This window comes from Lipotes vexillifer, unplaced genomic scaffold (assembly GCF_000442215.2).
Source record: "Lipotes vexillifer unplaced genomic scaffold, Lipotes_vexillifer_v1.1 scaffold778, whole genome shotgun sequence".
Lineage (NCBI taxonomy): Eukaryota > Metazoa > Chordata > Mammalia > Artiodactyla > Lipotidae > Lipotes > Lipotes vexillifer.
In genome coordinates, this window is record NW_006774127.1 from 1,920,742 (window position 1) to 1,931,492 (window position 10,751).

The 10,751-nt window shown below is 57.0% G+C and overlaps 2 protein-coding genes across 2 annotated transcripts in view; one reads left to right on the plus strand and one right to left on the minus strand.

Annotated features, from left to right (window-relative positions):
• PDAP1 (PDGFA associated protein 1) overlaps window positions 1-5,343 on the plus strand; it is a 10,365-nt gene extending 5,022 nt beyond the window's left edge. Inside the window, exons 3-6 of the mRNA XM_007448854.1 lie at window positions 462-572; window positions 2,669-2,790; window positions 3,733-3,884; window positions 5,024-5,343. Coding sequence (XP_007448916.1) covers window positions 462-572; window positions 2,669-2,790; window positions 3,733-3,884; window positions 5,024-5,082 — 444 coding nt within the window. The 3' untranslated portion in view covers window positions 5,083-5,343. The remainder of the gene's footprint in view (window positions 1-461; window positions 573-2,668; window positions 2,791-3,732; window positions 3,885-5,023) is intronic.
• Window positions 5,344-7,084: 1,741 nt separating this feature from the next.
• Window positions 7,085-10,751, minus strand: part of ARPC1B (actin related protein 2/3 complex subunit 1B) — a 14,734-nt gene continuing 11,067 nt past the window's right edge. The window contains exons 6-10 of the mRNA XM_007448859.1: window positions 9,888-10,094; window positions 9,726-9,801; window positions 8,596-8,801; window positions 7,707-7,797; window positions 7,085-7,405 (exon numbers count right to left, since the gene is read on the minus strand). Of these exons, the coding sequence (XP_007448921.1) occupies window positions 7,367-7,405; window positions 7,707-7,797; window positions 8,596-8,801; window positions 9,726-9,801; window positions 9,888-10,094 (619 nt within the window). The 3' untranslated portion in view covers window positions 7,085-7,366. The remainder of the gene's footprint in view (window positions 7,406-7,706; window positions 7,798-8,595; window positions 8,802-9,725; window positions 9,802-9,887; window positions 10,095-10,751) is intronic.

Sequence of the window (10,751 nt, forward strand, 5' to 3'; positions counted from 1 at the left end):
CCGCCACTGACTGAGAGTGGAAAGCAGGGGGCCTTGCCCAGGACAGCAAGGACAGTGTGGCAGCTCCATGTGGCAGCAGGGAGAGCAGGAGGGAAGCTGAGCAGGCCTGTGCTTTCCAGCCCCACAGCCACATCCTTTGGACCCTAGGAGACGAGCTGCTCACCCTGGTTGTCTGAGGTACCTGGGCTGAGAAGAGGAGCAGGGCCTTTTATGGCTGTACGAGGTGGTGGTTGGACTGGAATTGGCTTCCAGGCTGTGGAGCCTAGTGGAGAGGCTGCCTCTGACACAGGTCCCCCACTGGAGGCCAGCATGGCAGAGTAGGACTCTAATCATACTTGGTCCCAGCCTTCTGGGGGCCTGATTTCTCAAGGTCCACAGTCTGGGGGTGGTGGCGGCTGGATCACAGTCTTGGGGGTTTGTTTTGCATTTTTGATACCTCACGTTGTCCATTTCTGAAACAGGAAGAAGAGGAACAAGGAGAAGAAGGTGGAGATGGGGCTGCAGGTGACCCCAAAAAGGAGAAAAAATCCCTAGACTCAGATGAGAGCGAGGATGAGGAAGATGATTACCAGGTACTGAGTCTGAGGGGGGCCTGGGACCTAGACTCATCCATTCAGCAAACATTACCCATCCCAGTAGTACATGCAGAGTCCTTGCTCTTAAGGGTTTACATTGTAATAGGGAGGTACAGACGATAAGGAATGAATGAACAGTATGATTTCAAGCAGCCAGAAGTATTATGAATAAGACAGACCGTGATTGAGGGTACTTGGAGTAGTGTCTGCTGAGAAGGTGACTTTTAAACTGAGATCTGAAAAGCAAGGTGGAGCCAGCTGTGTGAAAACTGTTGTTCAGAGTAGTCGAGGCAGCCAGGTTAGCAAGGGCAAAGGCCCTGGGAACAACCTGGGCAAGTTCAAGGAACAGAGAGGCTAGTGGGGCTGTGACTTGGTTGGTACAAAGTGGAGTGGTGAGGAAGGAGGAAAGGTTGGCAAGGGCAGCTCCTGTGCAGCTGTTGAAGGGTTTTGGTTTCATTGTGGTAGGTAGTGGGCAGCTGGCAGAGGCCTTGAAGTAGGAGACAGAGATGACCAGATTTGCTTTTTTTTTTTTTTCCGGTACGCGGGCCTCTCACTGCTGTGGCCTCTCCCATTGTGGAGCACAGGCTCCGGATGTGCAGGCTCAGCGGCCATGGCTCACGGGCCCAGCCACTCTGCAGCATGTGGGATCTTCCCGGACCGGGGCACGAGCCCGTGTCCCCTGCATCGGCAGGTGGACTCTCAACCACTGCGCCACCAGGGAAGCCCGCTTTTTTCTTTTTTTAATAGATTTTATTTATTTATTTTTGGCCATGTTGGGTCTTCGTTGCTACATATGGGCTTCTCTAGTTGCGGCGAGCGGGGGCTACTGTTCGTTGCAATGCGCGGGCTTTTCATTGCGGTGGCTTCTCTTGTTGCGGAGCATGGGCTCTAGGTGCACGGGCTCCAGTAGTTGCAGCACGCAGGCTCAGTAGTTGTGGCTCACAGGCTCTAGAGCACAGGCTCAGTAGTTGTGGCGTACGGGCTTAGTTGCTCTGCGGCATGTGGGATCGTCCCAGACCAGGGCTCGAACCTCTGTCCCCTGCATTGGCAGGCGGATGCTTAACCACTGCGCCACCAAGGAAGCCCCCAGATTTGCTTTTAAAAGATTGTTTTGGCTCCTCTGCCGAGAGTGAGTTGTAAGTTGTTGAGGGTGGAAGCCGGGAGACGGCAGCAGGTATCCAGATGAGAAATTGTGGCTGCGTTAGACTGGTGGCAATGGCAGTGGAGAGGAGTGGGCAGATTCAAGCCACGTCTTAGAGGTAGACTCATTGGGGTTTGCTGAGGGAAAGAAAAACAAGGTTGTCCTTAGGATTGGGAGGAACGGGGTGGGTGAGGGCTGAGTCTCCGGTTCTGTTTCAGACAAGTTAAATTTGTGATGTCAGGTATCTGGGTGGAGGTGTATACGTGTAGCCGATTGGGTAGAGGTGCCTGGAGCTCCGTGCAGTGCTCAGATTAACTGGCGTTTGGAAGTTGTCTCCCTGGTCTCTTAAAGAGAAAAGCTGGGTTGACAGGGCCTGAAACTTTGATCGAACCTGTTACGTCTAGCACTTGTGCTCTCACTTCTTTCTGAACTTCCCCAGGGCACGTGGGAGGTGTGAGCTCCAGGTTCTTGTGCCGCCTCCCCAAACCTGTAGACTGTGTGACTCGTTCCCAAGTCCCATTTCCCCGCCGTCACCCGGGTGGCTAGGGATTGGCCCACCCTGCTGTGGGGATCCAGCATGGCTTGTTGCAGTCAGGCATGGCGTTCCATGGAAAACTGCTTTCAGAGGCTGAGCTCGAAGTGAGGGAGTAACTCTTTGTGCTGAGAGCTTGTGAGTTGGCCTCTGCCACCTGTGAAACTAGGATAACGATCCCTGGTGGCTGGGACTGGGCACAGGTTGGGCTCTGGTCACCCGCACTCGCTCTCCCTGCATCTCCCCAGGTGGTGAAGACACCCGAGTACTGTTCCCACCGTGAGGCTGGGCCAGGAGTCATGTGGCCTGGGGGTGGAGTGGGAGTTTGTCCTAGTCCAGGAGGATATGAAGATGGGGAGTGGCCTTCAGGGGCTCTGCAGGCCAAACTTCTCTGACAGCCGGCTTCTTGTCCTATCTTAGCAAAAGCGCAAAGGTGTAGAAGGGCTCATTGACATTGAGAACCCCAACCGGGTGGCACAGACAACCAAAAAGGTCACACAGCTGGACCTGGATGGGCCCAAGGAACTTTCAAGGAGAGAAAGGTAACCTCTGCTTCTGAGCTTTGTGACTTGGGCCAGGGGCTGAGGCCCCCAGCTCCTCTGCCCTTGCTTCCTGGGCTCTTGAGGTCCCCAGTGGCTGGTGGGCGCTCCGGCTCCGGTATTTATTTCTCTGTCATCTCATTCTCCCAAAGGCCCTATAGAAGCTTCTCCCCCCCAAAACAAAGCAGAAAACAGAATTTTTTCCCCCAGTGGAAGCATACCAGGAAAAACAGAAATTATGCTGTAGCCCCTTCCTCCAGGGCACCCCACTCCAGGGATACCTCCCTTATCCAGCCTGATCTGACCCTTCTTGGCCTGCATCCATCCCTGATGGCCATAGGGATTGAGAAGGGACTGGGGACCCATGCCGTCCAGCACTGTGTAGGGAGGTCCACCAGCTGCCCCAGTCCTCTCTGAGTCCCAGGTGAAAATGGAGCTGCAGAGAGCTCCCTCACAGGCTGTGCAAGGATCACACTGAGTGCTAGTGCCCTGCACACAGCTGGTCTTTAACAAGTTGTTCCCTGACTTTTCACGGCCACCAGGTGACATCAAGGGCCTTATAGAAGGTTGAAAGCTACTAGGAAAAGCCACCCTGATTTCTCTCCTGACTGGGTTGCTCGATTTAAATCCACCTTGCTGTGCTGACTCCGTGACAGCTGAGGCGGGTCTCTGAAAACCCCGTGGGGAAGGCCCACAAGCTTGGGGTGTGATTGGAGGCTGCTGAAGAGTCTCCCCCTCCAGCAGCTTCTTTCTCACCAGTGAAACCCCCTCTGAGGTTGCAGAGTGACAGCCACTGCTGGCTTGTTTGCTGAGTGTCCATCAAGGAGGGGGCACACGGAGCTAGGGCCCAGGCCTGAGTGCTTGGGCTTTATTCTGGCTCCCACATCCAGCTCAGCTGATAATGGCGGGGAAGATGGCCCCTGTGACACCATTTTACTCAAACAGAGAAGAAATCGAGAAGCAGAAAGCAAAAGAGCGTTACATGAAAATGCATTTAGCGGGGAAGACGGAGCAAGCCAAGGCTGACCTTGCCCGGCTGGCGATCATCCGGAAACAGCGGGAGGAGGCTGCCAGGAAGAAAGAAGAAGAGAGGAAAGGTAAGTCTTGAGCCGGTGGTGTGGCAGCCTGACTGGTTCTGGACAGGCCACCAAGCCCTGCACTTCAGTGTCCTTGTTGTGAAGTGGTATGAGGTCAGACTGTTCCGTAGAGGCCTACCGTGTGTGTGGGGAGGGCGGTATGGGTGTATGTGCACGTGCGTGCCTGTCTGCCTGCCTTTCTCACTGTCAGATGGAGGTGGGTGTTCCTGCCCGCCACCTCCCAGGATGCTAGGAGAGTCCAGCAGCAGCGGAGTCAGATGTGAGTTTGAATCTCAGCAGAGCACTGTCCACAGCATCTGAGGGAGGCCTCAGGATGCACCTACCTTAGAGGCTAGAAGGTTCCCCTAAGGTCTCTGGTGTCTTGTGTAGCCTGGAGAGCTGCTTGGGGTAGCTCTTCATATTTCAGCATTTCATACTTCAGCTGGATGTCACAGATGATATCTGGCCCAGGTGTCCCTCTCCCCCACTGCCTTCCTTCCAGTGGGGCCAAAGGTGGTAGGGATTCTTCCAGGCCAGGTTGGCTGTGGGGAACCGGTCTGCTTTAAAGGAGCATTTGACTCATGACCTTCTGGCCTCATGCACTCTTCTCTCCTTATGTGGGGGGCCATGAGTGTGTTGGGATCTTGGTGTCCTGCCTTCTAGGCCTAGAGATGGGAAATCAGTTGCCTTAGGGCATTGTCACCACATTGGAGATACCCAGTAATCTCAACTTCCCACTAGTAGCTCCTTTCACAAACCTCAAGCAGGAAAGGACCTCATGTGTAACTATTTGAATGTTGCTGATTGCAGGCTTCAGAATCCATGGGGAGAGGTTGGAATTACAGGGCTCTGCCTGGGGGGTGGGCTAAGAAGAGTTTCCATTTGCTCAGTAGATTGTGTGTTCGTGGGCTTTTGTGGAGGGGGCAGCCACCCAGACTCCACGAGAATGTCTGGACACGTGGGTCTGGTGGCTTCCAGGGGAGGGCGTCAGTCCGGGCGCTTCTCCTTGGGTCGCTTCCTCATCTGCCAGCTGAACCAGTTGCACAAAATGTTGTCTGAGGCCTTTCAGACCTACAGTTGTATTATGGTTCGGGGGTGTGCGGGCTGTGTATATGGAGGGGTGGTGTTGTCTTGTAACTCCTTCCCTTCCTGCTCCTCAGCAAAAGATGATGCAGCTTTGTCAGGAAAACGAATGCAGTCGCTCTCCCTGAATAAGTAGCACGGCCTGTGGGAGGAGATAGCAGGGAACTGGGCCGTGCTGCCAGGACCTCTGCCGTGTCTCACCCACCCTGTGCCCCGGCGCCACCGCAGCAGCCCCTCGTGGCGAGGAGCTCCCCACGGCTCCTCTTCATCTTGGCACAGAAATCGTTTGGGGGGATGGTGGGTGGGGGGAGGGGGCAGCTGCTATCTTTGAGACAGAAAGATGCAGGACAGCATTTCATATGTAACCATTTGAATGTTTTGGCTGTTTTTAGAATTCAGAACCCTTGTGTGGGGGGTTTCCTGGGAGGTGGGGTAAGAAGAGCTTCCGTTTGTCTGGTCGATTGCGGGGCAGTGGGCGGTTGAGCCGCAGTAGCTGCTGACAAGTTTGTGATGGACGGCCCCCTGTCTGTGTTGCCCCGGCGCCTGATTGGGGAGCTGTCGCCTGGGAGCCAGGGCCCTGGGTCTCTGAGGGTCATGGCTCATCCCCAGCCAGTCCCCTCTGACTGAGGCTTCGCTCCTGACCTTCCCACCCTACTCCCTACCCCCGACTCTGGCCAGGGCCCGGGCCCATTCTTAACCCTGCCCATGGATCATTTCAAGAAACCTGTTTACTGTGTAGCCCCCAGGCAAAACATGCTCCACAAGTCCAACTTGTATATTTGGCAAATTAAACTTGACATTATCGTAATTCTGGTTCTGTGATCTGTCTCTGGGCCCCCATGCCTGGGCTGTTTTCACCCAGCAGGACAAGGTGTCACTCTCAGGCAGGCCCACCCTAGGGTTCAGGTGGCACCAATCCGGGTACAGGGACTGGACCCGGGGCATCCGAGCTGGGAGAGACTTCAGGATACAGGAGCCAGCCCCCTCCCCTTCTTTAACCAAGCGGGGACCTTAGGCTGGAGGGGCCAGGGACCTGTGCACAGCACATAGCGTCCTGTCCTCCTGGTGCCCCCTGGTGGTAACAGCCTCAGGATTTCAGGGCTGGGAATAAGCGACCCAACACCCAGCATGACTGCTAGGCATTACCTTGTTCATGGTGGGATGGCAGTGGGGAAGCCGAGGCTTAGCACAGTCACGTGGGCGCCTGTTCTGCTTATGCACCCCTCCAGGAGGGGCGCTGCCTCCTAAACAGCAGTGCCCTCTGCGCGGTCCTGAGAGGTGAATGGGCGCCAGGCAGGGAGGGACTCGGTGAAGACTAAGGGGAGCTGTGTAGCCTGAGCTGTCTCTGGGGACTGAGAATTTTTATCTCCTGATTTAAAAAAGAATCAGTGGGTCTCCTCTCACAGAGGAGACTATCCTGAGGGACAGGCCCTAGAACAGTGGGGGAGGAGGCTTCCTTAAGTATCGTTTGTCCTGCAGATGTGAGGACAGTTTAGATCTACTGATGTAATTCATTACCTAGTTAGACTAAAAGAAAAACTATGATTACGTAAACAGGTAACTAAAAAGCATGTGAGGGCTTCCCTGGTGGTGCAGTGGTTGAGAGTCCGCCTGCCGATGCAGGGAACACGGGTTCGTGCCCTGGTCCGGGAAGATCCCACATGCCACGGAGCGGCTGGGCCCGTGGGCCGTGGCCGCTGGGCCTGTGCGTCCGGAGCCTGTTGCTCCGCAATGGGAGAGGCCGCGGCGGTGAGAGGCCCGCGTACCACCAAAAAAAAAAAAAAAAAGTGATTAAACAAAAACACCTGAGTAAAATAGGAATGAGGAAAAAAAACCGTCCTAAAAAATGATGAGCAGTTAGTAGAAACCAACCGCAAACATTCAAATAGAGAAATAATAAGTTTCCACTAAAGCCCAGAACCAGCCCACAATGTGCAACCACTTGTCTAGGAATCTGACTGCTGAATGAGTGACAGAAAAGACACCTGGTCCTGGCAGCTCCCAGGCTGGACTGCAGCAGGGAAGGAACCATTTGGGGGCAGCCTCTTGGGTTTAAGGATCAGCTGTGCTGGCAAACAAAAATAAGCTACCAGTGCTCTGCCCAAACTTACCTCTCCTTCTAGACACACAGGCCGGTGTGTCTATAGTTGCATTTTTATTACCTCCACATTTTGAAGCAGTTCATGACCAGCAGAGTGCTTTGGGGACATTTTTTACAATAAATGGAAGCATTTCTTTAAGAAAAAGGCAATTGTTCCTTCAGTAGGTAAGCCTCCCGCCCCTCCCCTCCCCTCCCCACCTGAGGGAGCAGCCTGTGGGGACCCGAACTGGTACCCTAGGAACATTCAGCAAAGCGATCCTTCGCCTCCCTGACCCCCTTCCCTCAGCAGCTGGGATGAGGGCAACAGACTCCTCACAGGTCATTTGATCTTGAGATCCTTCAAGGCTGACTCCAAGCTCTGGAAGGAGACAAGTAAAAGACAGGTTGGTTCTCAGCTGTCCTGCAGACACCCCACCCATAGGGACCTGGCCTGGGACAGAGAACCTGGTCTTTGGGGTCAGGCAGACCTGGGTTTGAATCCCAGCCCTAAAGGAAGGTGCTGCAGAGGGTGCCAAGGCCCAGATGCCAAGGAGCCCTCACCCCACTGAAGTGCCCTTCTCCTGCAGGAAAGAAGGAGGACTGGGGCATCCAGGTGGCTGCCAGGGAGAATTGGGCGGCCTGGGGGGAAGCGAGGCGGTGGGGGGGAGGGCAGGCCTCACCTTCACGTCCCAGATGCTCATGCCGCCGTCCATGCCTGTAGTGCAGAACTGTGAGCACTTGGCCTTCCCCCCGCTGAGCACCGAGATCTGGCTGCAAAGAGGATGAGGGCTTTACAGATCCCAGCCTGTGCCTGGGCCGTGCTCTGGCCCACCCTGCCCTCCAGGAGCTCCCCAACTTCTGGGGGAGCCCACTCCAGTGAGTGTGAGTGTGTGTGCCCAGCAGGGACAGCCCAGGAGGCCGGGCTGTGAAGGATCAGAGAGGACGACAGGACGGGCCTCCCGAGTCTGCCTTAGGGACGAGCAGTAGTCCCTGTGCAAGGAGCACAGGGCAGCCGGGCAGCTGGAACAGGACGCACAAAGGCCTGGGAAGGGGGTGAAGGCACACGTGCTGGGGGAATCAGAGTGACGGAGCATGGTAGGGTGGGGAGAAGAAGCAGAAGATGGCACTGAGTGGATGCAGGGCTAGTTCTGAAGAGCCTTGAAGGCCGGGCAGAGGAGTTTAGTTTGAAGACATTGGGCCAGGCAGCCACAGGAGGGTTTAACTAGCCAAGGGGCAAGGTCAAAGTCTCGCCACACTTCCTCTGATTTGTCCTGGGGTGGACGCCTGTGGCTGGCAGGATCCGGGAGTCTCTGGCTCTGGTCCAACTCTAGTCCCTCAGGGAGGCTGCTCCGAGACCCTTTGTTCCGCCCCTCCCCTCTCCAGTCACTGCCCGGCCACCCCCCAGAACGGTCCCACAGCGCGTCCTGAAAACTGAAAACGCAGAGCAAGTCTGACTGCTCTGCCCCCACCTGATGCAAAACCTCAAGAGACTGACCAGCTTCCGAAGTGGGCCTGCACCTCGACGCTGCCTGGGTGGGTGTGGAGCTCGCCCTTCAGCCCCGCTCTCACCTGACACTGTTCTTGTGTAGCGAGTCCAGGCCCCCGCTCGCTGCCGTGCTGCCCTCCGAGCTCGCCTTCTTGTCGAGGTTCTGGAAGCGCTCGCGGGCCGTCAAGCCGCGCTGCGAGCTTTGCTTGGGCACGTCCAGCCGCCCACCGAAGCTCAGCGTCCCCGCGGTGCCGTCGTAAGTGAACAGCACCGGGAAGCAGTCGTGGCCCTGCAGCGGGGAGGGGCGGGGTGACATTGGAGCGCCCCCACTTTCCTCCCGGGGAAACCCAGGCCGAAGGGCAGGTACAACGCCGAGGGGCGCCTGGCCACGAATAGGGGGGTCCCAGAGGCTGGATGCAGGGCTTGGGTGTAGCACAGGGAAGCCGATGCCAGCTCGGGGACACAGCCGGCGACCCCAGGTGTAGTAACAGGGACTGGATGTCGGGGCTGAGCACCTAGGAGCAGCCCCCTCAGCCAGCAGGGCCAGCGTTCAGTTGAGAAAGCTGGTCTGGGACTTCCCTGGGAGCCCAGGGGGCCTTGTCCTGCCTAGACGGTTACACCTGCTCTGGGAGAGACCCCACAGCTGGACGTTGGTCTAGGCAAAGCAGGCCTGATCCCCCTCTGGGATCCCATTAGGTTTCCTGAGGCCTGAAAAGAGCCTTGACAGATAGGTGGGCAGGAGGAGGGAGGGAGAGTAGTGTCCTTCTGGACACACAGGACTGCACTCCCCCACAAGCACTCATTCTCTGAGTGAGGAGGTATGGCCCTGTCATTTTCATTGGCCAATAAAATGTAAGCAGAAAGGTTAGGATCCAGGGCCCAGTTCTCCACTTCCCCTCCTCACTCCACGGGAGACAGAGCTACCATCTGCACTGAGCAGAGCCCCCCTCACAGCGCCCACGCTGGACAGTCAAAGTGAGCAAGAAACAAACCTTTACTGTGTTAGGCCACTGCAGTTGGGGATTTTTTTTGTTGTTACCACAGCATTACCCAACCTATTCTGACCAACAGAGATATGGATGGATGGGTGGGGTGGATGGGAGGAAGGAAAGGAGGGAGGGGGGACAAGTAGAGGGCTGCCTGGGCATCTTGGGGCTCGCTGGGAGACCTGCTGTCACCGGCCCCTGCTCCCCGCCCCCCTACGCCTCCTTACCGCTGCCACCAGACTGTTTTCTGTGATGAAGGTCAGGGCCAGCAACGGCAGCGTTTCAGAGGCCAGAGTCGCGACGCTGAGTGAGAGAGAGAGACGTCAGCCACACCGACCCCTCGTGCTCGGTGCCTGGGTTGCCCCCCCATTCAGGTGACCTGTACTCACGCCATCTTCTTGTCGGCATCAGCCAGGCACACGGTGCTGTCATGGCTGACCCAGGCCACACGGCTGCCACTGGCTGAAAAGCAGACACCGTGCACCCAGCCGCAGCTACTGCTGGACTCAAACAGCAGCTCCCCGAAGGGCATCTTGGAGCCCCACGGGGTGGGTGCTGGCCGCTCCTCCACCTCCTTGATGTAGGCTGAGAAGATCCTGCCGGGAGAGGCAAAAGAGGGGGTGACCGGGGGTCTGGGAGGGGCCTGACAAGGGACTCCCTCTCCCAAACTGGCCTGCTGAGGCCAGAGCACCTGGCTGAGTTCAAGGGTACTGGAGCCGGCTTTCCGTGACCTGCATCTTCACACTCAGACAAGTCTGGGACTCCGTGCCCACTTTGGGCAATGGTGTGGGGTCAGGAGGTCCCACAGCTCAGGGTCCCGGGAGCTCCCAGGATTCTCGGGGCCCTCACCTGAGGACTGACCATCCACGGCTTACGTGGCTCCCAGCTCCCCCTCACGCTGACCACTACACTCCAGGGCTAGCCCCTGGGATGTGCCCCCCCTCCTGCTCTGCACCGTGAACCAATCCTGCCCCCCTTCCTGCCAGCTCCACCAGCTCCACTCGCCATCCCAGGGCCAGCCCGGAGTCATCTGACAGGTCAGGGTGCCGACAAGAGCCTCATCAGGACCTCATCCTCTCTGTGCCTGGGGCCTCTGATGCCTGCTGTAGCATCATTTCCCAGGGCAGATGCAGAAACCCAGGCCATCTGCCTGGAGCTGGGAGCCGGAGGCCTTGGGAGACTCGGTGTGGGGGGGCCGGGGGGGGGGGAATGGGCCCAGAAGTGACAGCCAGCCAGTGGCAGGAGGGGAGTCT